The sequence below is a fragment of the Chiloscyllium plagiosum genome, chromosome 1 (assembly GCF_004010195.1).
Source record: "Chiloscyllium plagiosum isolate BGI_BamShark_2017 chromosome 1, ASM401019v2, whole genome shotgun sequence".
In the NCBI taxonomy this organism is placed as follows: domain Eukaryota; kingdom Metazoa; phylum Chordata; class Chondrichthyes; order Orectolobiformes; family Hemiscylliidae; genus Chiloscyllium; species Chiloscyllium plagiosum.
In genome coordinates this window covers 43,533,624-43,557,358 of record NC_057710.1, presented here as the reverse complement: position 1 = coordinate 43,557,358, position 23,735 = coordinate 43,533,624, and the positions used below count along the sequence as shown (strand labels likewise).

Here is a 23,735-nt window from a genome sequence, read left to right as displayed (position 1 = left end):
TTAGAGAGTGGTACGGGCATGGAATGCCCTGCCTGCCAATGTAGTTAACTCAGCCATATTAGGGGCATTTAAACAGTCCTTGGATAAGCACATGGATGATGATGGAATAATGTAGGGTGATGGGCTTAGATTAGTTCACAGGTCAGCGCAACATTAAGGACCGAAGGGCCTGTTCTGCACTGAATTGTTCTGTGTTCTAAAATGCATAACCTCGCATTTTTCCCACGTTACATTCCATCTGCCAGGTTTTTGCCCATTCACTTATTCTCCAAGGAGCCTATGTTGACTTTGGCTTCTCTCTTCCTTTTTATGGAGAAAGTGAGGTCTGCAGATGCTGGAGATCAAAGTTGAAACTTTATTGCTGGAACATCACAGCAGGTCAGGCAGCATCCAGGGAACAGGAGATTCGACGTTTCGGGCACAGGCCCTTCTTCAGGAATCATAGGAAAATTATTGGAAAAGATTCTTGGGGCAAGATCTATACACATTTCAAAGAAAATAGACTTATTAGCGATAGACAGTATGGATTTATGTGCCTCACTAACTTGATCGAGTTTTTTGAGGAGGTGATGAAGATAATTGATAAGGGAAAAGTGGTTGACGTTGTCTACGTGAACTTCAGTAATGCCTTTAACAAGGTCCCTCATGGCAGACTGGTACAAAAATTGAAGTCACATGATATCGGTCTGAGCTGGCAAAATGGATACAGAGGGAAAAAAGGAGAAAGTGAGGACTGCAGATGCTGGAGACTAGAGCTGAAAAATGTGTTGCTGGAAAAGCGCAGCAGGTCAGGCAGCATCCAAGGAGCAGGAGAATTGACGTTTCGGGCATAAGCCCTTCCTGAAGCAGGACTTATGCCCGAAACGTCGATTCTCCTGCTCCTTGGATGCTGCCTAACCTGCTGCGCTTTTCCAGCAATGCATTTTTCAGCTCAAAATGGATACAGAACTGGCTTTATTACAAGAGATAGAGGGTGGTGACGGAAAGATGCATTTTGGAAGGGAGGGTTGTGACTAGTGGTGTCCCACAGGAATCAGTACTAAGTCTCTTCTGTTTGTGGTCTATATACATGATTTGGAGGAAAATGCGGCTTGTCTAATTAGTAGGTTTGTGGACGATAGAAAGACTGGTAGAGTTGCAAATAGTGAGGAGGATTGTCAGAGGATACAGCAGGATACAGATCAGTTGAAGGCAAGGGCAGAAAAATGGCAGGTGGAGTTTAACTTGGACAAATTTGAAGTAATGTATTTTGGAAGGGCAAGAACAGATGGAAATTATACAGTGAATGGCAGAACCCAAAGAAGTATTGACATGCAGAGGGATCTGGTTATGCAGGTCCACAGATCACTGAAGGTGGCAGCACGGGTCAATAAGGTAGTAACAAAGGCCTATGGCATGCTTGCCTTCATTGGAAGGGGCTCTAAGTATAAGGATAGGCAAGTTAGGCTGCAGCTTTATAGAACATTTGTTGCATCACACTTAGAATATTACATACAATTCTGGTCACCACACTGCCAGGAGGATGTGGATGCTTTGGAGAGGGTACAGAAAAGTTTTACCAGGATGTTGCCTGGTATAGAGGATTTTAGCTCTGGAGGAAGGTTGAATAAACTGGGTTTGGTTTCACTGAAGCTCATGATAGAAGTTTATAAGATTGTAAGTGGCATGGATAGAGTGGAAAGTGGATTTTTTTCCTAGGGTGGAGGGGTCAATTACAAGGGGACACAGATTCAACATGTGATTACAGGGAGGAATGAATGTTTAAAAGAGATGTTTGAGGCAAGTTTTTCAAACAAATTCTGGTGAGTGCCTGGAATGCACTGCCAGAGGAGGTGGTGGAAGTAGACACTATAGCAGTGTTCAAGAAACACCTGGATGAATACATGAATAGGAAGGGAACAGAGGAATATGGATCCTGGAAGTGAAGACAGTTTTAGCACAAAATGGTAAAATATATCGGTGCAGGTTTGGAGACCCGAAGAGCCTGGTCCTTTTGCTCCTAACTTGTATGTTATATGTACCCAGCAACAGCACTGTGCCAGTCAGGGGCAGGAATGGCTGGATATTGTTAATGGATGAGGAGCAGGTCTTTGACATTATAGAATATAGGACATTAGAGCGCAGTGCAGGCCTTTCAGCCCTTGATGTTGCGCCGACCTGTGAAACCAATCTGAAGCCCATCAAACCTACACTATGCCATTTTTATCCATTTGTCTATCCAGTGACCATTTAAATGCTCTTAAAGTTGGTGAGTCTACGATTGTAGCATGCAGGCCATTCCACATCCCTGCTATTCTTTGAGTAAAGAAATTACCTCTGACATCAGCTATATCTATCACCCCTCAATTTAAAGCTATATGCTCTCGTGCTAGCCATCACCATCCGAGAAAAAAGGCTCTCATTGTCCACCCTATATAACCCTGTGATTATCTTATGTGTCTCAATTAAGTCACCTCTCAACCTTCTTCTCTCTAACGAAAACAGCTTCAAGTCCCTCAGCATCTCCTCGTAAGACCTTCCCTCCATACCAGGCACCATCCCAATAAATCTCCTCTGAATACTTCCAAAAGCTTTCACATTCTTCCGATAATGCAATGGCCAGAACATAGAGTCGTAAGTCATGCAGCATGGAAACAGACCCTTTAATCCACCAATCTATATTGACCATAATCCCAAACTAAAGTAGTCCCACCTGCCTGCTCCTGGCCAATGTCCCTGCAACCTTTCCTATTCATGTGCTTATTCAAATATCTTTTCAACGTTGTAATTGTACCCACATCGACCACTTCCTCTGCAAGCTTATTCCACACACAAACCACCCTCTGTATAAAGAAATTGCCCCTCATGTCTTTTTTAAATTTCTCTCCCCTCACTTTAAAAATATGCTCTCTAGTCTTGAGATTCTCCATCTTGGGGAAAAGACAACTACCATTAACTCTATCTATATCCCTCATTATTTTATCAACTTTACTATAAAGTCCCCTGAGAACCTCCCATGCACCAATGAGATAAGTCCTAGTCTATCCAGCCTTTCTTTATAACTCAAACCTTCCATACCTGGCAACATATTGACAAATCTCTTCTGAACCCTCTCCTACTTGATAATATCCTTCCTACAACTGGGTGACCAGAACTGGACACAGTACTCCAGAAGAGGCCTCACCAATGTCTTATACAACTCAACATGTATACTAATGGTATATTAACATCTTCACAGTCAATAATCTGATTGCAGCTGATGCATCAATAGCCAGCACTACGGGTTCCTTCAACACAGGAGTGTGGCAAGTCTGGATGCCGTCCTCATTCCTTTTCCTCTTGATCAGTACTTTTATCATGAAAATTGCGGGTGTAGACTTTGGCATCAACACCCCTGGATGACCTCTCTTCATCCTCCTAATTTTCTTTTTAAACAACCTACTACATTCTCTATACTACAAAGAGGTGAAAGAGTGTAGGCAAAAATATAGAGTAAGAGATTTGGACTTCACAGACTACATCATCTTGCTGACCAAGATAATTGTACATCCTTCAAGATAGGAACAATAGTCTTGAGTGTAATGGCACTAAAGTTGGTCCATTCATCATCTGCAAGAACACCAAGACAATAATGACGAAGCATCATCAAGGTTCACCCATCAGTACTGGGCAACAGAACCTTGAAGATTTTGAAACTTCTTCATGGAAAGCACAAATTCCAGGGAGGATCATGTGGAGATTGACCTCCACACAAGAATTGGTGAAATAGTATCAGTTTTCCAGTAACTCCATGCAATGTGAGCATCCAACCATACCAACATAACCATAAAGCTGTGACCTGATATGTTTATTGTAGTACCAATTGCAATCTATGTCACTGAGAGGAGGTTGAGGGGTAAGTTATAAAGGTTTATAAAATCGCAAGGGGCATAGATAAGGTGAATTGCCAAGGTCTTTTTCCCAGGGCAGGGGAGTTGAAAACTAGCGGGCATAGGGCATAAGGTGAGAGGGGAATGATATAAAAGGGACCTAAGAGGTAACTTTTTCAAGCAGAGGTTCATGCGTATATGGAACAAACTGCCAAAGGAAGTAGTAGAGGTGAGTACAATTGCAACATTTTAAAGACATTTGGACAACTATATGAATAGGAAAGATTTAGAGGGATATGGGCCAAATGCAGGCAAGTGGGCCTAGTTCAGTTTAGGAAACCTGATCAGAATGAACATAGCTGGGCAAAAGGGTCTGTTTCTGTGCTGTATGATTTTATGATTCTATGACTGTAAGAGATATGGAAGAGAAGTAGAAAGGTAACACTTAAATTGGATGTCTTTCACAACATTGCTGATATAAAATTCCTAACATCACCTAAAGAGACAGCTTCACCAATGAAGTGTGCTACAGCAAAATGTACAGGACATCAAGACAGAGGAAAGGCTGAGACCGGAAAGATTTACATCTCACCGTCCAGATTTCCAACCCTCCAGACAGGTAATAGAATGGATACTACCAGATGGAGAAAGAATATGGTGCCAACAATACAATACCTAGTGAAAGTATACTTCCGGAGGGCCTTCAAGACCAGTATAATATCCAAGCTGAAGCTAAAGAGATTGCGATGGATTTGGGATTTTGAGGAGTTGTAGAGTACAAACAGCACTTGGTGGCAGATGAGTTAAAATGTTGAGCTTATATTCCACATATCCTTGATATCCTAGATACTTGTTAATTCAGAAATAAAAACAGAAATTGCTGCAAAAACTCTGCAGTTCTGGTAGCATTGGTGGAGACACAGCAAAGTTAATATTTTTGGTCCAGTGATCTTCCTTCAGAATTGTTAATTTAGGTTCCTTAGGCTGTCAGATTTAGAAATTTCCCTAAGACAGTTGCTTATGTATTACCAGCATCTACTATTTCAAAAAGTGCAGGAACGAAATAATTGTTTTCTAAACTATTTGAAAGGGATGTTGGTGGTGACACAATAGGTTAAAGAGCAGTAAGTTGCTTTCAGTTAAATTGCTCAAATATTAATCATTATGCTTTCTCTTTCTATAGGCCTTGGAGGTGCTGCAGGCTATCTAATTGGTGCCATTGAATGGAGAAATACTTCCCTGGGTCAGATATTAGGATCTGAATATCAAGTCATTTACATTTTTGCTGCAATTATTTTCATTGTACTTCTAATAATACACATGTTCAGTATTCCAGAAATTCCATTTGGTCAAGATGTAGGTTGTCAGCAGTTACATTTATTAGAACATAATACTCCTACCTATGGAACCATCGAGAGTCCTGCAAGTGGTCAATATAATCAAAATTCTTATAATTCACGATCTTTGTCAGTGATAGGAAAATTGGAAGGTAATTCGCAAATCACTTGCATAAAACCATCAGAAGAAAAGGTAATTTTCTTTAATGTTTTATTTTAAATTAGGCATTGCTATGAGGAGGAAGTTTTTTTTAACCTAGTTTATCAAACGATGATTGTCTGTTAAACGATTTATTTTCATCATACCTTGCTTGCCATGGTGGAAACAACTTACCTATGTGCAGACAAGGCAGAACTGTCATTTCAATATAAAATATGCTCTTACATTTTTATGTATTTGGTAGTTAATAATGCAAATAATTCCTTTGAAATAGCATACGGATTTCTTATTGCAAATTTTCATTTGGCATTTTGTAATCATGTTCTGACACAATCTCATTGAGACTATAAACTCAGAAAATGCTTATGTACACCACAGAACAGGTGAGTATGCATGAAGATAAGGAATGATTCATTAGCATTTTATAACAAATATATCTTCTAGCTCTACATAATAGAGCATCAATTGAACCTCTTCTTAATTGTGTGGTTAGATTTTCTAAGTATCCGTGAAAGTGAACATCTACAGCATTTGGTTAGTGGTTAAAGTGAATTTAGCTACACTAATATATTTTTATATTTGATTTCAGGGATCAAAACATGTAACCCTAAAGTCACTAATTAAAGCTCTGCTCAGTATGCCTTCTCATTACCGTTCCTTGTGTGTAAGTCACCTTATAGGATGGACAGCATTTCTCTCAACTATGCTATTCTTCACTGACTTTGCAGGGCAGGTAAGAACAAATAATATTTATTTTGAATTTACTTACAAATTTTTTGACACCTATTATGTATTGCATTTCTTAACAAGAAATCAAACGAAGACTAATTTGTGCATTCCATTCTCATGGATACCCATATGACATAGGTTTTTCTGGCCACTTTTTCTGTGTAAATACATTTATTTGGTGCCTTATCACATCCTCAGAATGTCCAAAATATTCTACTTCTGTTGAATTAAGAGCAGCATTATTTATGCAAAGTGCAGGCTCACAAACAGTTTCTGTTTTTATTCCCTCTTATTCCTTCATGAGATGTAAGCATGGATAGTAAGGTGTACATTAATTGCTCATCACTAATTCCCCTTGACAAGGGGATGGTGAGTCACCTTCTTAGACTATAATCATACCATAGTAAACAAGAATGGGGGTAAGCTATTCAGCCCTTCAAACTAACGCTGACATTCAATTTTTTCCCCTTGTTCCACCACACCACCTCCTAACAGCTGCTGTGCTTATTTTTTACCCCAGCACACATGTTGTGTGTGCAGATGTGAGACACAGTGAAAAACACCAAGTGCACAAATCTTTATTCATGTTCCATCACTAGGAAGAAAGGAAACACCTTTGGCCAGTGACAAGCAGTGCCTGTTTCCTCAAAGGGCAATGCTACATGATCAAAAAGTGAAAGGGGGATTGAATCGGAGGAGGAAATAACACCCAATTGTGCCTACCTCTCCCTGAAAACCTTGAGGGTGTTGGTAGACACTACACTCTCCTTCTCCAAGGACATCCGGACATGGAAGAGGGGCAGGCAATGCACTGCCATTCAATAAGATCAGGCACCAAACAAGAAGGCTGATTATCACTTTGAATCTATGATCAGGGGTGGATTGAAGGTAGAATATTGACTGAGTAACTCACTGCTGATCTTTGGATGAGCTCAAGTTGAGTAGACAGATGTGATCATATAAACTAAGCAAAAAGTGAGGACTGCAGATGCAGATGCAGATGTAAACCAGAGTTTAGATTAGAGTGGTGCTGGAAAAGCACAGCAGGTCGGGCAGCATCCGAGGAGCAGGAAAATCGATGTCTCAGGCAAAAGCCCTTCATCAGGAATAGAGGCAGGAAGCCTACATGGTAGAGAGATAAATGGCAGGGGAGGGGGTGGGGGGTGGTGGAGGCGTCTGGGGAGCAACGGTGTAGAGGTCAGTGCCCAAACTGAGTTTATAAGATAGAGGGAAGACTAGAGACAATTCAACCAATGGCAAAAACATTAAAGTTTTACAGTTTCTATGCCTAACTTTGCTCAGATGAACTTCAAACACTAAATAATTACATCTTTTAATTAATACTGACTGAATTTAAGAGAATTTTGTTGTCTGATATCAAGAAAAATTCAAAAGATTTTAAATAAATCAAAATGAGCAATTGTATAGAAATCTTCTACAGTGCAATGCAATGAGAGACACCAGCAATGCAGTAATGCAGTAATGTAAATGCAAAGAAGATTGTCAAATCCAAGATAGTTTACGAAATCACAAAATGTACATGGCATTCAACTGCCAGCAGATCAAAGTCAAGTCAGAGTTAGCAGTATCTAACCTGCACCTAATCTGGATAGATACCCTGCAGACAACAGATCACTGAGATTGGAAGAGAAAGCAAAGCATAATACCTCCCTAGAGTTCCAACATTTGGTGCACAGACTAAATTATTCCCGGGAAATTAACTATGTTTGATGATAACATTTCAAAAACAATTTTCTAACTTTCACTGGGCAAAAATGCACTCAATTAAATTTAGTTCTGTAAATCCAATCTGTGACAGCTGCTTAAGTATTAATCAGGTTAAAAAAATCAGTGAAGTCAAAGATTTAAACCTACAGATCGCAAGCAGAACAGTGTACAGTTAAAAAAAACTGAAATTAAATACTTCCAATATCAGATGATTACTTCTTCTGAATTATTGCAGTTGTAAGAATAGAGTGCTCTCTGAGTTCCTTGTATTCAAGCTGCCTAAATTATGTGCTAAGGATCTTAATGAGGCTTAAGAGAGCATTTCCCACTCAGCCAAGTTGACAAGATTGGTGAAGGTTACCTGGGTGTAGCCAAGTGGTGACCTAGAGTACAAAAACGTTTCAATATCTTCCTGCCAAGAACAATTAGAGGAAACATTCCCTAATCTTGATCAAATTTATATAATTTAAAGGGACAAAAGACTAATAATATATGTTTCAAACTGATGTGCTGTGATCTGTTATGGAGGTTGGATCATTGGAAGTATTTAAAGAGGAGGTAGAGAGGGCTTTGAAATACCAACTATTTGATAACTATGAGGAGCGAGTGTAAACATTGAGGCCTATGCAAATCAGCCATGATCTTATAATGGAAGGGCATGTACAAAGAATAAATCGCAGTATAAATTAAGATGAGAAGCAGTTATTTTAGAGAACACAGATGATCACTTTACCCAGATGTGCAATTTAATTCCAGCTTCTTTGTCAGTCTTCACGTTAGAGTCATAGAGAGAAATGTATAGCATGGACACAGACTCTTTGGTCCAACTCATCCATGCTGACCAGATACCATAAATTAATTTAGTCCCATTTGCCAACATTTGGCCCACATCCCTCTTAATGCTTCCTATTCATGTACCCATCCAGATGCCTTTTAAATGTTGTAATTGTACCACCCTCCACCACTTCCTCTGGCAGCTCATTCCATATATGCACCACCCTCTGCACGAAACAGTTGCCCCTTAGGTCCCCTCTCACCTTAAACCAAGTCCTCTCGTTTTGGACCTAATTTTGCTCATGATTTTTCCGTCTTGTGCAAATGCAAAATGGGCATGTGCACACCATGCCCTAACAATAACTTTACTTGGTCCAGTTATGCTGCTGTCTGTAGAAGGTGAAGATTATTTGGAAACTGACCCAGTCAAATTAACTTAGCTGGCCCAGCAAGAAAAATCAATTGGGACAGTGCACACAGAACACTCTGGATTTTTTGTAAGAGGCTGTCAAACCTGACAATGCAGCATTAGTAATACCTTTAAGTAGCATCGTATGTTCTGAACACTATATTTTTTCAAAACTTTCAGGAGGCGTGAAATTCAGACACATGGTGAACAGCAAGGATGGTAATAGCTGACTTCAGAAGGATGTCAATGGCTAAATAGGCAGGCACACAGCAAATTGTGTTAATGCAAGGAAGAATGAAGTGATATCTTTTTAGTGGAAGACTGAGGAGAGTCAATACCAATCAAATTTTACTCGGGATTCATGGTCAGAAAAACTTGAGTTACAGATTCAAATCTGTAAAAGTTGGCAAGTTGATTTAGCTGTTTAAAAAGATAATTGGTTTTATAAATAGAGGCATATGCCATAAAGTTCAGATGGATGTGTGAGGCCCTAAACAGTCCAAAGTAGTGTTTATGTTGTACCCATAAGATATAGGAACAGAATTAGGCCATTTGGCCCATCAAGCCTGCTTCCCCATTCAATTATGACTGATATGTTTTCACAACCCCATTCCCCTGCCTTCTCCATGCACCTTTGATCCCGTTACTAATCAAGACCTCGCTGTCTCTTTCTTAAAGACGCTTAATGACTTGGCCTCCGCAGGCTTCTGGGACAATGGGTTCCACAGATTCACTGCCCTCTGGCTGAAGAAATTCCTTCTCATCTCAATTCTAAAGGGTTGGCCCGTCACTCTGATGCTGTACCCTTGGGTCCTAGTCTCTCCCACTCATGCTGCTCCTTCATTCACAGGCTGTTTCTCTCTCAGAAACAAATTTTGTACTCAAGACAGAGGTTAGTAGCTTTTTGAGTTGATGTAGAAGATCCAGACTAGCAGAGTGGGTCAAAGGGTCTATACCAATTCCTATTCTTTATGTTCTTGTCTTCATTAATCCTAGGTGGATGCAACAATCATGATTTTTATGAGTTTAGTAAAGTAGTTCCTTCAACTTCTTTTTCTACTTTGCTCAAGAAGAGGACAGTTTTTCTTATGTAATAGTATATTATATTCATATTTCCTCTATAATAATTTGACTTTATTTATTTTAATCTCTCAGGTAATGTATAAAGGAAATCCATATGCAGAACACAACTCTACCTCATACCTTACTTACGAGCGAGGTGTTGAAATAGGAAGTTGGGGCTTGTGTATTAATGCTATTTTTTCAGCAATTTACTCATGTAAGTGCTTCAATCCATTTTCTGCACACGATGTGTCTCGTTGCTTTTATAATATTGACAATATTGAAAATATTTGGAGTTTAATTTGGATAGTTACGAGATATTGCATTTTAGCAAAGCAAAGAAGGACAGGACTGACACAGTTAATGGTAGGGCCCTGGGGAGTGCTGTCGAACAGAGAGACCTAGGGTTCTTTGAAACTTGTGTCACAGGTAAACATGGTGGCTAAGGAGACATTTTGGTATGCTTGCTTTCATTGCTCAGACCACTGAGTATAGGAGTTGAGTTGCCATATTTACAGGATGTCGGTGAGGCCACTTTTGGAGTACTGTGTGCAGTTCTGGTCACCCTGCTATAGGAAGAGGGTTCAGGAAAGATTTAACAGGATGTTTCTGGGACTAGAGGGTTTGAGTTATTAGGAGGGGCTAGATAGGCTGGGACTTTTTCAGTGGAGCACAAGAAGTTGAGGGGTGACCTTATAGAGGTTTATAAACTCATGAGCGGCATTGATAGGATGAATAGTGAAGGTCTTTACCCAAGGTGGGGGTGTTCAAAACTAGGAGGTATATTTTTTAAGGTGAGAGGAGAGAGATTAAGAAGGGACCTGTGTGACAACCTTTTCACACAGAAGGTGCTTCATATGTGGAATGAACTGCCAAAGGAAGTGGTAGATGTAGGTAAAGTTACAACATTTAAAAGACATTTGGATAGGTGCATGAATAGGAAAGAGTTAGAGGGAAATGGGCCAAATGTAGTCAAGTGGAAGTAGTTTAGTTTGGGAAACTTGGTTGGTATCAACGAGTTGGATTGAAAGGTCTGTTTCCCTGTTGTGTGACAGTAGACTATTGGGAATCCTTCCTCCTCAAAACAAACTCTTTTTTTGAATATGATAGTCTGTAGACTAGGCACAATAGCACATAAATCACAATTTGTCTTGAAAAATGTGATCAATGGTGTTATAAATAGTCATTTGGTTCTTGGGAGCTGTTGAAAAATGAATATTGCTCTTTTAGCTCAAGGTATTTTCACACTTTTTTTCTATGTTAATTTTGATTCATAATGATTAGATACATTCTTGGTCATTTGAATAAACTCCAATCCAACTATCTGCAATACGTTTGAATGTTGTGTCACTAACCAATATAAGTTAAAATAACTAATGGAAATTTATTTTAAGTCTGATATAATTATTTCATCTGGAAGAATTTGCATTTATAACATATGACTAAATTGCATCATTTACATTGCATTTCCTCTATTGTGCTTGGGACACTATTTATTCCATTGTTAAAAGAGGAGGAGGAAGCAGAACAAGACACAATATACGTTATTGAGTTATTTTGTTCAGGTTTCCATGATGTTTTCTGTAAACAAACATAAATATGTATTTCTATAGTACTTGGCAAACCCAGAAATATCTCAGGGGAAGGTCTGAATGGGAGGAAGATATCACAAGAAACAAAAAAACGTTGTCAAAGTGGAAAATATTGAAGGCAGGTAGGGGTTAAGAATGGAAAAGATAGGATTCCCAGAAGATGATGGCAAGGAAAGTGAAGGTGGTTAAAAGGGAATGGTAAATAAGAGAAGGCCACTGCTGACAGACTGGAAGTTCAACCCACTAAAACATGCTTAGAGAAGGATGGATAAGGTTGCAGAGAGACTGAAAAGTCCAGATGAGAATATTCTAGGAGGTTTTATTAGAGATGGTGCAAAGAATGACGATAGACTAGTACAAAAAATGAATTAATGTCTTCTGAATAATAGTGACACTGTGGAGGAATTTCTAGCTTCTACCCTGATGTAGCAAGAACAAGAGAGTTTGTGAGGGAGTAGAAAGCACAGAGAAAAGGAAGAGAGTATGTTGACAGTCAATAATGTATACAGTTCTGAGAGTGGAATCTCAATGATGTAGACTTTGGTGAGACAAGTCAGAAATGAAAATGTCAATATTGAGAGCAAAATATCTGATTCAATAGCCAAGTTTCGAATGGTAAGGTAAGAATCTCGCTAGTGAGTAGAGAGCAACCTATTTGTATCCATTAGAATGCTATTATTACCTAAACTTGCTCCTCTGGGCCTCCTTCTTCAACAAAAGTCACCAGTATTTCAGGTACCCTTTCCAGACTGCAATGGCTCACACCCTTCCTTTCCATGAGCATTGACATTGGGCATATACTGGCCTCACTGCTGTTGCTTTTGGAAGGTTCATGATCACGGTTACCTAATATAGGCAATTGACTATTTGTAAGTAATTTTCAAATAGTTTATTCAATTTGTTGAAAAGCAGCACTTTAGATATGATGCAGCATTCAGTTAGATAAAGAAAGGAAATCTATGACCAAAAGAGAAAATGCTGGAAAATCTCAGCAGGTCTGGCAGCATCTGTAAGGAGAGAAAAGAGCTGACGTTTTGAGTCTAACTCACCCTTTGTCAAAGGAAATCTATGACCTGTGACAGATGAGAAAACTTTAGCAATCCCATTTCTGTAGAATGGAATGGTTTTCCAGTAAGGGACTGTCGTCTTTGGTGGTAATAGTCTTTGATCTTCCCTCGAGCTTTTGAAGGATAACTTCTGACTTTCTCCCAAGAAGGTAGTTGCTTGTTCTTCTCAGTCTTTCCATTTGCTCCTTTTGAGGAGGCTGGCATTTTATGTCAATCACTTGTCTAAACCCTCTCAGCCAACACTTGATACATCAGGACAACTGTTGTCCCCTTGGCTGCCTTCGTCTGCAAGTTAGTTGACCTTCTAAGACTAAAACATTCTATTTTCCCAAACAGTGTGAAAATAGGGTGCATATAGTGCCTAAAACCAGGTAAAACCTTTGTGTCAAGTATGACACCATCCAGTGGAGAGTTTTCCTCCATGATTCCCATTGACTTCAGAGTTTGATGCAACACTCGGTTAAATATAGCCTTGATGTCAATAACTGTCATTCTCACCTCACATCTGGAATTCAGCTCTTTTGTCCATGTTTGAACCAAGGCTGTCTTGAGGTCAGGAGCTGAGAGACCCTGGCGCAACCCAAACTGGGCATCACTGAAAAGGTTATTGCTGAGCAGGTGCTGCTTGATAGCACTGTTGATGACACCTACCATCACTTTACTGATTATCAAGAGTAGATTGATGAGGTGGTAATTGGCCAGGTTGGTTTGTCTTCCCATGGAAATGGGAAGCGGAAAATAAAGCTCCATGTTGCTATTAAAGCCAGCTTAGCTAGGTGAGGCAGGTGTGATAATGTTACAGGCCTTAGCATTTCATGATATTCTTTGAATTACTCATAAATTCTGTCTGATGGAATTTGGGAGAAGTTTTGCAAAATTCAGCCCACTGGAGACGAGACTTTTTAAATTAATTTTCAGTCTTTGTGAAGTTTACGGATGAACATTTTTTCTAATTGTTTAAGTTGCATCATTAAATTGATGTAACCATTCCCAATCTTCAATCATTCTGAATAAGGAAATATTATACATAAATCAGACATTCATCAAGCTAAAACAGTTACTTAACATCCGTTACAGAATTGGATAGAGTTATAAATTATACTGAATTGCTGCAGTACTGGATTCGAATTGATATTTATAAATATGCTGCTGGTTGATACTTTCAGCACCCTCTCCATTATTTAAAACCATTTCTTGGAATTAAAATAAAGCTCAGCATTAACAATATTGAATGAAAAATTTCAGTCCTTGGTAACAAAATATTTTCTCAAAATGTATAACCTTGAAGAATATTTGAGTAAATATGTGAGCCTCAAATTAACAGATCTGTTTTCACATAATAACTAATCCAACTTGTATGAGGACAGCTATTCATGCAATGTTAGTATATTTCCAGAGACATTTTAAGCTATGTCAATTTCATCATTGAATTGTTTCTTTTTAGTTTACTCAATTGGCACTACTCCTCCTAAAAGTTTATTCTGATCAGTTTTTTGATGTTGAATTTCCTTATCTCAGTCCTAAATTTTCCTTTTCCTTATTTGAACCAAATCCATAATCCTCCTGTAGAATCTATTCTAGATTTACCTGTGTCTAATTGCATAAATATTTCATACATTTTTTATGGACCAATCACTCAAGCACTAACTTTTCAGGATGTTCATATGCGGGTCTAGCCTATAGAGATAGGAGAGCTTCCAACTTAACAATGGCCACCATTCTGGGTCCCGGAGCTGGTTAAATTGAAATCCAGCATGGATGATCCATGAAGTGCCGAAGAGGTTGCCAATGACCATACTAGATTGCGTGGATAGCCTATCTTTGCCTCGGCATTATGTCCCAAAATTAAAACAAAAAATGAAGAAATCCTTCCTGGCCTTAACCCTCATTTCTCCCTGATCTCCCCCATTCCCCACCCACCCCATTCATGCCACATAATGTCAAGGAATTGCCATTATTCCTCATCCTAATGCCACTCCATGCCTCTCACCAATCCCCTACGGTGTCTTGAACCTTCTCTGCTAACTTAGTGCAACTCATTCCAAACTGTAATTTCACCTTTTCTCCTTCATCTACCATGCCAATTCACTTTGTATCCACTAGTACCCAGAAACAGGAGAAAACAATAAGATGGTTTCCTTATAGTTATCTATTGCAGACTACAATTCATTGAAAATAAACACTTACTTTCATTAAAATAAATTTGACAGTTGTAGACAGCTTTGGCAGTTCCAAGAGTTTTAGGCAATTTTTAAGTAGATTTTTCTCTACCATTAACAAGCCCAAGTGTTCACTAGACCCCAAATTTCAACACCTCCAAGGCTACCTGATTTCCACCCCAGCCTCAAGTGTACTTCACCCCTCTAAAGGTGTCCCAGGAGCATATCTTAGTACCCAAAACTTAAAAATCACACAACACCAGGTTATAGTCCAACAGATTTAATTGGAAGCACACTAGCTTTCGGAGCGACGCTCCTTCATCAGGTGAGTGTCGCTCCGAAAGCTAGTGTGCTTCCAATTAAACCTGTTGGACTATAACCTGGTGTTGTGTGATTTTTAACTTTGTACACCCCAGCATCTCCGAATCATACCCAAAACTTGTATCTCATAAAGTCCTTCAAAATGGAAAGCCATCTTCAGAATCCAGTCAATTGACAAAGAAGCTCTGCATGGGGACAGAGCTACAGCTCAATTGCAGCCATAATAGAAAAACAAGATCAACTAGTTAAACAACTGTGACAAAATCATCTTTGTGTATGGGATTAAAGAATGAGGAAATTTGTAAAAACAATTCCTGACTTTGCATTAAATGTCTGAAACTAAGTGACCAGAGTCACTTTCTAACAAAACTTGGATAATATCCTTTAGGCTGATCATCTACTTCACAGGAATAAGGGCAACAAATCTTTCTTAGTATAGTTACCATTCCAACTCTTGCTGGGAATAATACTACTGGTGCTTTATTAGACAGAAGCCACACACATTTGATTACCACTGGATAATTGTCAGACACAAGATACTCTGCAGGCAGAATCCAATCTTGTTAGCCATGGTGATTTTAAATGGTGGAGTTGCAGGGAATTTTTGAAAACCATTCTAACTGATATGGAAAAGTTATTTGAGCAAAGAGAAAGGAAGTTACAAGAAAGAAGCTTCTTAAATAGTAATTGAAGGTAAAGATCTGGGAAGTATTTTAGATCAACCTATGGTCACTACCAACTAGAAGGACAAGGATAGCAGATAGATGGAAACATCACCACCTTCAAGCTCCACTCCAAGACCACCATCATCCTGACTTGGAAATATATCTGGATTAGTGGTGCTGGAAGAGCACAGCAATTCAGGCAGCATCCGAGGACAGGCAAAATCGACGTTTCGGGCAAAAGCCCTGGGCTTTTGCCCGAAACGTCGATTTTGCCTGTCCTCGGATGCTGCCTGAATTGCTGTGCTCTTCCAGCACCACTAATCCAGAATCTGGTTTCCAGCATCTGCAGTCATTGTTTTTACCTTGGAAAATATCGCTGATCTTTTACTATCGCTGGGTCAAAAATCCTGGAATTCTTTCCATAAAGGCATTATGGGTGTACCTACAGTAAATTCATTGCTTCTCTCTAAAAAGACTGTTCACAAACCCCTCTCTCTGGAATCAATCTAGTGACCCTCCTGTAAAGGGCAGTTAGGCATAGGCAGTAAATTATGGCCAGCCAGTGATGCCTATATCCCATGAATTAATTAAAAACAATGAATTGCTTGATGAAATGTACAAGTGAATAAATCAATTGGCCTTCCTGGTTTCAAAATATCTTGTTCAAGAACGAAAGATATTTTGAGTAAACAAAATTGACAAGCTGTGTCAGCTGTGAAATGTTTCCTTTGCGCCATTTCTTTCCACTTGAACATTTTAGCAAAACCCACAGGCTGATATTTTCTAATAGACTGGCGCAGTATCAATTCCAGGGAGTCCCATGGAGAGGTTCTCTCCACAAACTCCAGTAGTTCAAAAGAACAAAAAAGCTAGGAGCGGGAGTAGGTAGTTCAGCCCCTTGAGCCTGTTCCACCATTTAATATGATCATGACTGATCTCATCTTGTTTTCAACTCCATTTTTCTGCCTGCTCTCCATGACTCTACAACTCATTATTAGTGAAATATTCCCGGCTATTCAACGTCCTGCATTCAGTGCATTCTGGGGGAAGGAATTCCAGCCTTTGAGAGAAGTCATTTTTCCTCATCTCCATTTTAAAATTGCGACCCTTTATTTTAAAACTGTAACCTCTCATTCTAGATTACCCCTCAAAAGCACACATAATGTCTACATCTACTTTGTTATTCCCTTTTAGCATCTTATATACCTCAGTTATATCTCTCATTCTTCTAAACTCCACAGAGTATCAGCCAAATCTGTTCAGCATTTCTTCATAAGTTCAACCCCTCAACTCTGGAACCAATCTTGTAAACTCCTCTGAACTGTCTCCAGTGCCGCAATATCCCTCCTCAGAAAAAGGGACAAAGGTGATATGTTATTATTCCAGGTACAGTCTCACTAATGCCACAGCTCACCTCATTATATATGCACTAAGCCTTTTTGTGCCTCACTCGCACTTTCTTGCTCTTACCACCAGTGGACATATTTGCCACTGCTGGGATGTTCTGGGATTCCTGCTGTTGACATCATATTTAAAGTTGTCAGCCATGAATAGACAGTCACAGTACACAAAGTAAGAGAGAAATAAAAGAATAAGAGCTTTGGAGAGATGTTATCAGTATAGAATGTAATTAGAATCATTTGAAATAGAACCTCACATTTGTAATTGTGTTGCTTCTTTACATCAGCATCTTGTTATATCAACTGTTGTTGTAACTGCAGCTACCAAGCTACACATTCTTAACATCGTCCTATTTTAGAACTCTGACTTTCCCTAACACCAAGCACTAACATAATACTTTGTCATTGTTTAGGGCTGACCATGGCCTTTCCCAGTGACCAATTTGAAAGCACAGCCCTGACAGATGAACGACTAAACCCCTGATTGACCTCTGTACAATACTCCAACTGACTTACCAGTCATCCCCTGTTAGTTGTCCTGGACCTGCAGGACTGACCATGTCTGACTCCCTGGACTGTAATGTTATGGAACCTCTGATGATCACCACCCCAAGCACCCGCCTGGCTGTATCCAAGCCCTCGGACTGATATCAGATAATGCTGTTGACTTACTTTGTCATTACCGTCTGTCTGACTATAGTCATCCTTGACCCAACTGAGGACTACTCTCCTTAGACTTTGTTACATAGCCATTTGGTTGAAGCAGATTGTGTATATGCCATGTAAGTTGCTGGCACATGCTGTAGGGTGACATTAGTGCAGCAGCAATGCCATGTAGCAACATATACCCCCCACCCACTTAATTGATCACTACTGGCAATTGCAACAAGTTGCCCAGTTTTGTGTTTGTCTTAAAAGTCAAGGCAAAGTGGAGACACTATGAACATCCAAGTAGATGCAAAGTGTGTAAACAGTAAAAGTGTGGGTAAATACCCTGTGAAACACCTTGCACCAGCCATGAGGTGGTTCCCCGTCCCAGCACTCAAGTGGCAAGGCAGCAGCATCACAATATAAGGTGTTGGTGAACTCCAGTGGTCAGTGTTAAAGTGGAGGATTGTAGTGAGTTGGAGCTTTGCCATAATGATGTGGTGAGGGTACAGGCAGTTACTGCCCATGGAGCATCTCTGGAGGCTGCTGGGGACTGTGGACTGAGATGGAGGTCAGAAGGAGCAAGGGGTGAGCTGCAGATTCTGGATACCCACTCTGACTTTCTTATCAGGAATTCTCACTGACCAATTTCTCTCTGCTGTGTGGGCGAATAGCAAACTGGATATATATAAGACAAGAGCACATAATAACAAGATAGGATTTTATGCAACTGGCCCCTCTCTGTTCATTCGCAAGATTCTTGTCTCAAACTGTCAAAGCTTGGGTACAAAATCAGACTTGTTGAAAATATCATTTTTCAAATTCGTGATATTTTTGCAGCTGACTCATCATTTTCCACATCAATGGGGGCTGGAACAATTCAACTCAGTGCCTTACCGCTGTGGGGTCACATTTTTATGAGATCGAAAATCTAGCACTTAAGCTTAGTGGCAATAGGCAAGTCTTCAAATTCAATTTACACCCAATTAAAATTATAAAATGCATTCAGTTAATTTATTTGGAAAGTTTATGATATAAGATGGGCAACTGGCAATACTGGATAGGATCCAAACCTACTTTATTGGCTTTTCTGCCTGTAGCAACACGATCTGGCATGTATCACTTTTCTTAAAACTCTGTGCAAGATTACCAATAGAAAACATATCTGCTAAGCATGCCCATCAGTGTGTAAGAGAGAAAACTGGTTCCTGTTTCAGGTCTGACATGCAATCAAATTTAAAATTTCTCATATAATCTGCAGATTTTTAACATCTAAAACATTAATTCATCATTATTTCTAGAATTAAAACAGGAAGTGCTATGGAAACTCAGTAGGTCTGGCACCATCTGTGGAAAGAAACACAGAGTTAAGAATCTGTTCTGAAGAAGTGTTATATCCAATTCAAAATGTTAACTTTGTTTCTCTCTGCACAGATACTGGCCAGACATGCTGCGTTTGTAAGCGTTTCCTGTTTTTATTTCAGATTTCCAGCATCTGCGCAATTTTGCTTTTATTGTTCTAACACTGACTGAGAAGTTGTGATACTTCCAAACTTTACTTTATTTAAAATTCCAACATTTGTAGCTTTACATTATTGTCAATATATTGTTTAGGCAATAAATTAAATTGTAATTTTTTTTACCATTGTTTCTCTTACAGATTTACAAAAGATCATTTTGCCTGTAATAGGATTGAAAGGAATGTACTTTGTTGGATATTTCCTGTTTGGCCTTGGAACTGGATTAATTGGTCTCTTTCCTAATGTTCTGTCCACACTGCTCCTCTGTACAGCTTTTGGGGTGATGTCCAGCACTCTTTACACTGTGCCCTTTAACTTGATGGCTGAATACCACAGAAAAGAAAAGGTAAGTCTACAGGCCTGAAATATGAGAGTGAGTGGATAATAAGATAGAAACCACCTCCTTATCTTGGAAGGAAGTGTTATAACAAAGACAAAATTTATGTTCTTTAGGTCTTACTCTTTAAATTAAACTGAAGGAATAAAGGGGGTCATGTGAGTTGCTCTGACATCTGCTCAACAACAGGCCTAGGGGACTTACTTGTTAAAAACTAAAAGGGGACAGAGATTGGTTCCCTGGAGGAAGATGCAAGATATTTATACCTATTGACAATGGTTACAGCATCTGTACTAGACTCTGTCACGGAAAAAAGGAGAATGTGCTCAATTTAAATTATGATTGCTTTCACTCTCTAAAGCCTGAAACAGTGAGGTATTGTTTGATTTCTTCAATTTCTTTTTTTTTATTCCCATCGCTTTCTGAGGTAGGCAGAAAACTTTCAGTGAATAGCCAGACTACTAAAAATCCCTTTTTTTTAAATTATAATTCTTCAATCTACCCACAGCATAAGCCTTGAAGGTTAAATTATAGATCGGGGTCATGAATAAAACATCCAGACCCATTCCCCTAACCTATATTTATTCCCCTGACTAATGCACCTAACCTACACATTCTTGAACACTATGGACAATTTAGCACGGGCAATTCATCTAACCTGCACATCTTTGGACTGTGGAAGGAACCCAGAGGAAATCCATGCAGATACGGGAAGAATGTGCAAACTCCACACAAACAGTTGCCCGAGGCTGGAATCGAACTCGGGTCCCTGATGTTGTGAGACAGCAGTGCTGATCACTGATCCACAAGTGTCGATAAATCAAAATATTTTAAAAAGCAGCTCATATGGGATACATATTTCTAGAGGTCAGTGTGTTCAGTAATAGTTTCCTCAGTGAGATGGGCACAGTGATTTTCATTCTTGCAAGCTATGTGTAAGCTTCTGGGAGTCAGAGAGGCTTCGGAACTGCAAGGGCCAACTCAGAACTGTAAATGTATGGGTGGGTCTTGAGGCTGACACTACTTAACATGGAGTCAGAGAGGCATCAGATCTTCAAGGGACCAACTCAGGGTGAGAGGGTATGACTTGTGGGAAAGTCTCAATCACTGCACTGCTAGCTGGGAGTTGGTGAGGTACAGCATTCAGATGTTCAGAACCCACCCATTCGAACAGAGAACGAGAAAAATTGATGATTACAGAAAATCTGTAAAGATGGTAAGAAATTGCTATTAGGACTGTCTTTAAATTTCAGCATTAGAAAAGCAAATTATTTTTAAAGAAGTAGCTGTACTTTGATTTAACTGAGGAACACCATCTATAAGGGAAAGTTAGGGCCACTGTAATATAGTAATAAAAGTAATCCAAATTAATGCAATGGGAAAGCAATTGTTATGGACCAAGCCAGACCCTCTCAAAATATTTCAAGAAAGTAGCCCAGACGCTAACTTTGCGAGTTGTTTTAAGCAGGTGTAACGTGGATATTCCAGATTGGACGTGGTTGGTCAAACCACTTAATTTTAAACAAATCTGAATTTACTTACAAGATCACCGAATGAAACACAAACATAAGAGAATAGAATACTGAATAGCATAACTTATGTGGAAACTCAACAGATCATCCCAGCTTAATGATGCTGTTCCCAATACTTACAACAATCCCCATAAACACCCCTTAGCACAAAAGGTAAAATCAACACAGGGTCTTACATGAGAGATGACAGAGAGAGGGAGGATCAGCTTGGACCTGCTTCTTTGGGTCCAGCAGCTTCATCATTGGCTGCCTGCTTTCAGTGAATAGCCAGACTACTAAAAATCCAATCAAACCAGCAAAAAGCTGAGCTGGGAGAACTGGCCACTCCGCTTTCAAGTGTTTTTTTTAACTTGAAAGCCTTTTTCCTGAGGCAGTATTTGTTAGCTATGATCAAACTGGCCCTAAAATCCATCCAAGCCTAGACGTTTCGGAATCTGTGTCTTTTACCACTTACTGAGAAAAAAAGCTACAGACAACATAACCCTTTTAAAGGAGCAGCATCATCACACAATAACCTGGTAATATTCTGGTGACCCAGGTAATGTTCTGGTGATCCAAATTCAAATCCTGCCATTTCAATAAAATAAATATAGAATTTAGAGTTTAATGATGACCATGAAGCCATTGTTAATTGTCCCATCAAACTAACTGGTTCACTACTGTCCTTTAGAGAAGTAAATCTGTCATCCCTACCTGGTCTGGCCTAAATGTGACTTCTGACCCACAGCAATGTGATTGAATCTTAACTGTCCTTTTGGGCAAATATGGATAGCCAATAAATGCTGGCCTAGCCAGTGATGCCCACATCCTGTGAATGAATAAAAAATTAAAATAGCTCAGTTCAGCCAAATAGATAGAATTTGTGATCTATAATATGTGAGAAATCATAGATTCCGCCAGTGTCCAATGGAATCACAAGTGCTGCAAGTGCTTGCAGCTGCAGAAACATGAGCTCTGGGTTTTCGAGTTTAAGTGGTGGCTGAGATCAGTGTAAGGCTGAGGCTGAGAGTACATGGATAGCACATTCAGAAAGGCAGTCACATCATGCCTGGAGGCAGAAAGGGAAGGCTATCTGCCAGGCAATCCAAAAGCAACAGGCAGGAGGTCCTGCTCACAAATTGGTTATCCGTTTTGGAATCTAGTGAATGTGCTGGTTCCTCAAGACACTGCAGTCAGAGTCAGGATTGTGACACCCCATGAAAAGCTTGGCGATGCAGGAGGAAAGGAAGAACAAAAGAGAAGTAGTAGTGGTAGGGAATTGATTTGTTCGGAGAACAGACAGATGTTTCTGTGACGATAGATGCGATGGTATGTCACCTCCCTGTTATTAAGAATAAGGATAGTAAGTCCAGGACATTATTTTGGTGTGAATGAACAGAGTCACTGTCCACATTGGTACCTATGACTAGGATATGGAGAATGATTTTGCCCTTTTATAAGAATTCAGGAGCTTGAGTAAAAAATGAATAAGCAGGACATCAAATGTAGTAATCTCTGGGATTACTCCGAATGCCATGTGCAATGCAATATAAAAATACAGGATAGGGCAGATAAATGTTTGGCTGGAGAGACAATACAGGAGGGAGGGCTTTAGGCTTCTGGGGTACTGGGACTGGCTTTGGAGAAAATTGTACCTGTATCAGCCAGAGGTGTTGCTAAATTGAGTTCCCTGCAGCATGTTTTGCTAGTGCTGCTTGGAGGACTTGAAATGTTTAAGAAACAGTGCTCATTGTACTGTAAGGTTTATGATGACAGTATAAAAGGACAAAGGACAAATTAGAGTAAGGATAATTTACTGCTGCAAGGCCAGCTTCAACAAGGCTACAGAATTGGGCTAGATTGACTGGCACCAGAGGTAAAAAAAAGGAAAACCTGTAGCTCAACAATGAGCTTCACGTGAAAAGCAGATAGTTCAAGTACAGTCAAGGTAGATTCTCTCAAAAGGGAAAGGTAGAACAAACAAATCCAGAGATTTCTGGCTGAAATTACAATAAAGCTGAAGAAACGTACTTATGACAGGTGTCAGATAGAAAGTACAACTGAGGACTACCAAAGATTCAGAGGGAATGTGAAAAGCTTATTAGAGAAACAAAGATGGATTATGAGAAAAGATCTGGTAGCCAATATATTCTAATTCTCTTCTGAATGTTTCAATTGAAACAGCAAACTACAAACTTGGTAACGAACCGGGACAAGTGATGGGCTTGTTAGTGGGTGAACATTTTGATGATGGTGACCACAATTCTGTGACTTTCACCTTGGTTATGGAGAGAGATAGGTGCGTGCAAGAGGGTAGGTTTTACAATTGGGGGGAAGGGTAAATACGATGCTGTAAGACAGGATCTGAGGAGCATAAGTTGGAAGCATAGGCTGTCAGGGAAGGATGTCGTGGAAATGTGGAACTTTTTCAAGGAACAGATACAACGTGTCCTTGATATGTATGTACC

The 23,735-nt window shown here is 39.6% G+C and overlaps 1 protein-coding gene across 1 annotated transcript in view; it reads left to right on the top strand.

Moving 5' to 3' along the window:
- slc45a2 (solute carrier family 45 member 2) overlaps nucleotides 1-23,735 on the top strand; it is a 47,179-nt gene that overhangs the window by 7,506 nt on the left and 15,938 nt on the right. Inside the window, exons 3-6 of the mRNA XM_043680882.1 lie at nucleotides 5,032-5,378; nucleotides 5,935-6,078; nucleotides 10,141-10,264; nucleotides 19,560-19,765. Coding sequence (XP_043536817.1) covers nucleotides 5,032-5,378; nucleotides 5,935-6,078; nucleotides 10,141-10,264; nucleotides 19,560-19,765 — 821 coding nt within the window. The remainder of the gene's footprint in view (nucleotides 1-5,031; nucleotides 5,379-5,934; nucleotides 6,079-10,140; nucleotides 10,265-19,559; nucleotides 19,766-23,735) is intronic.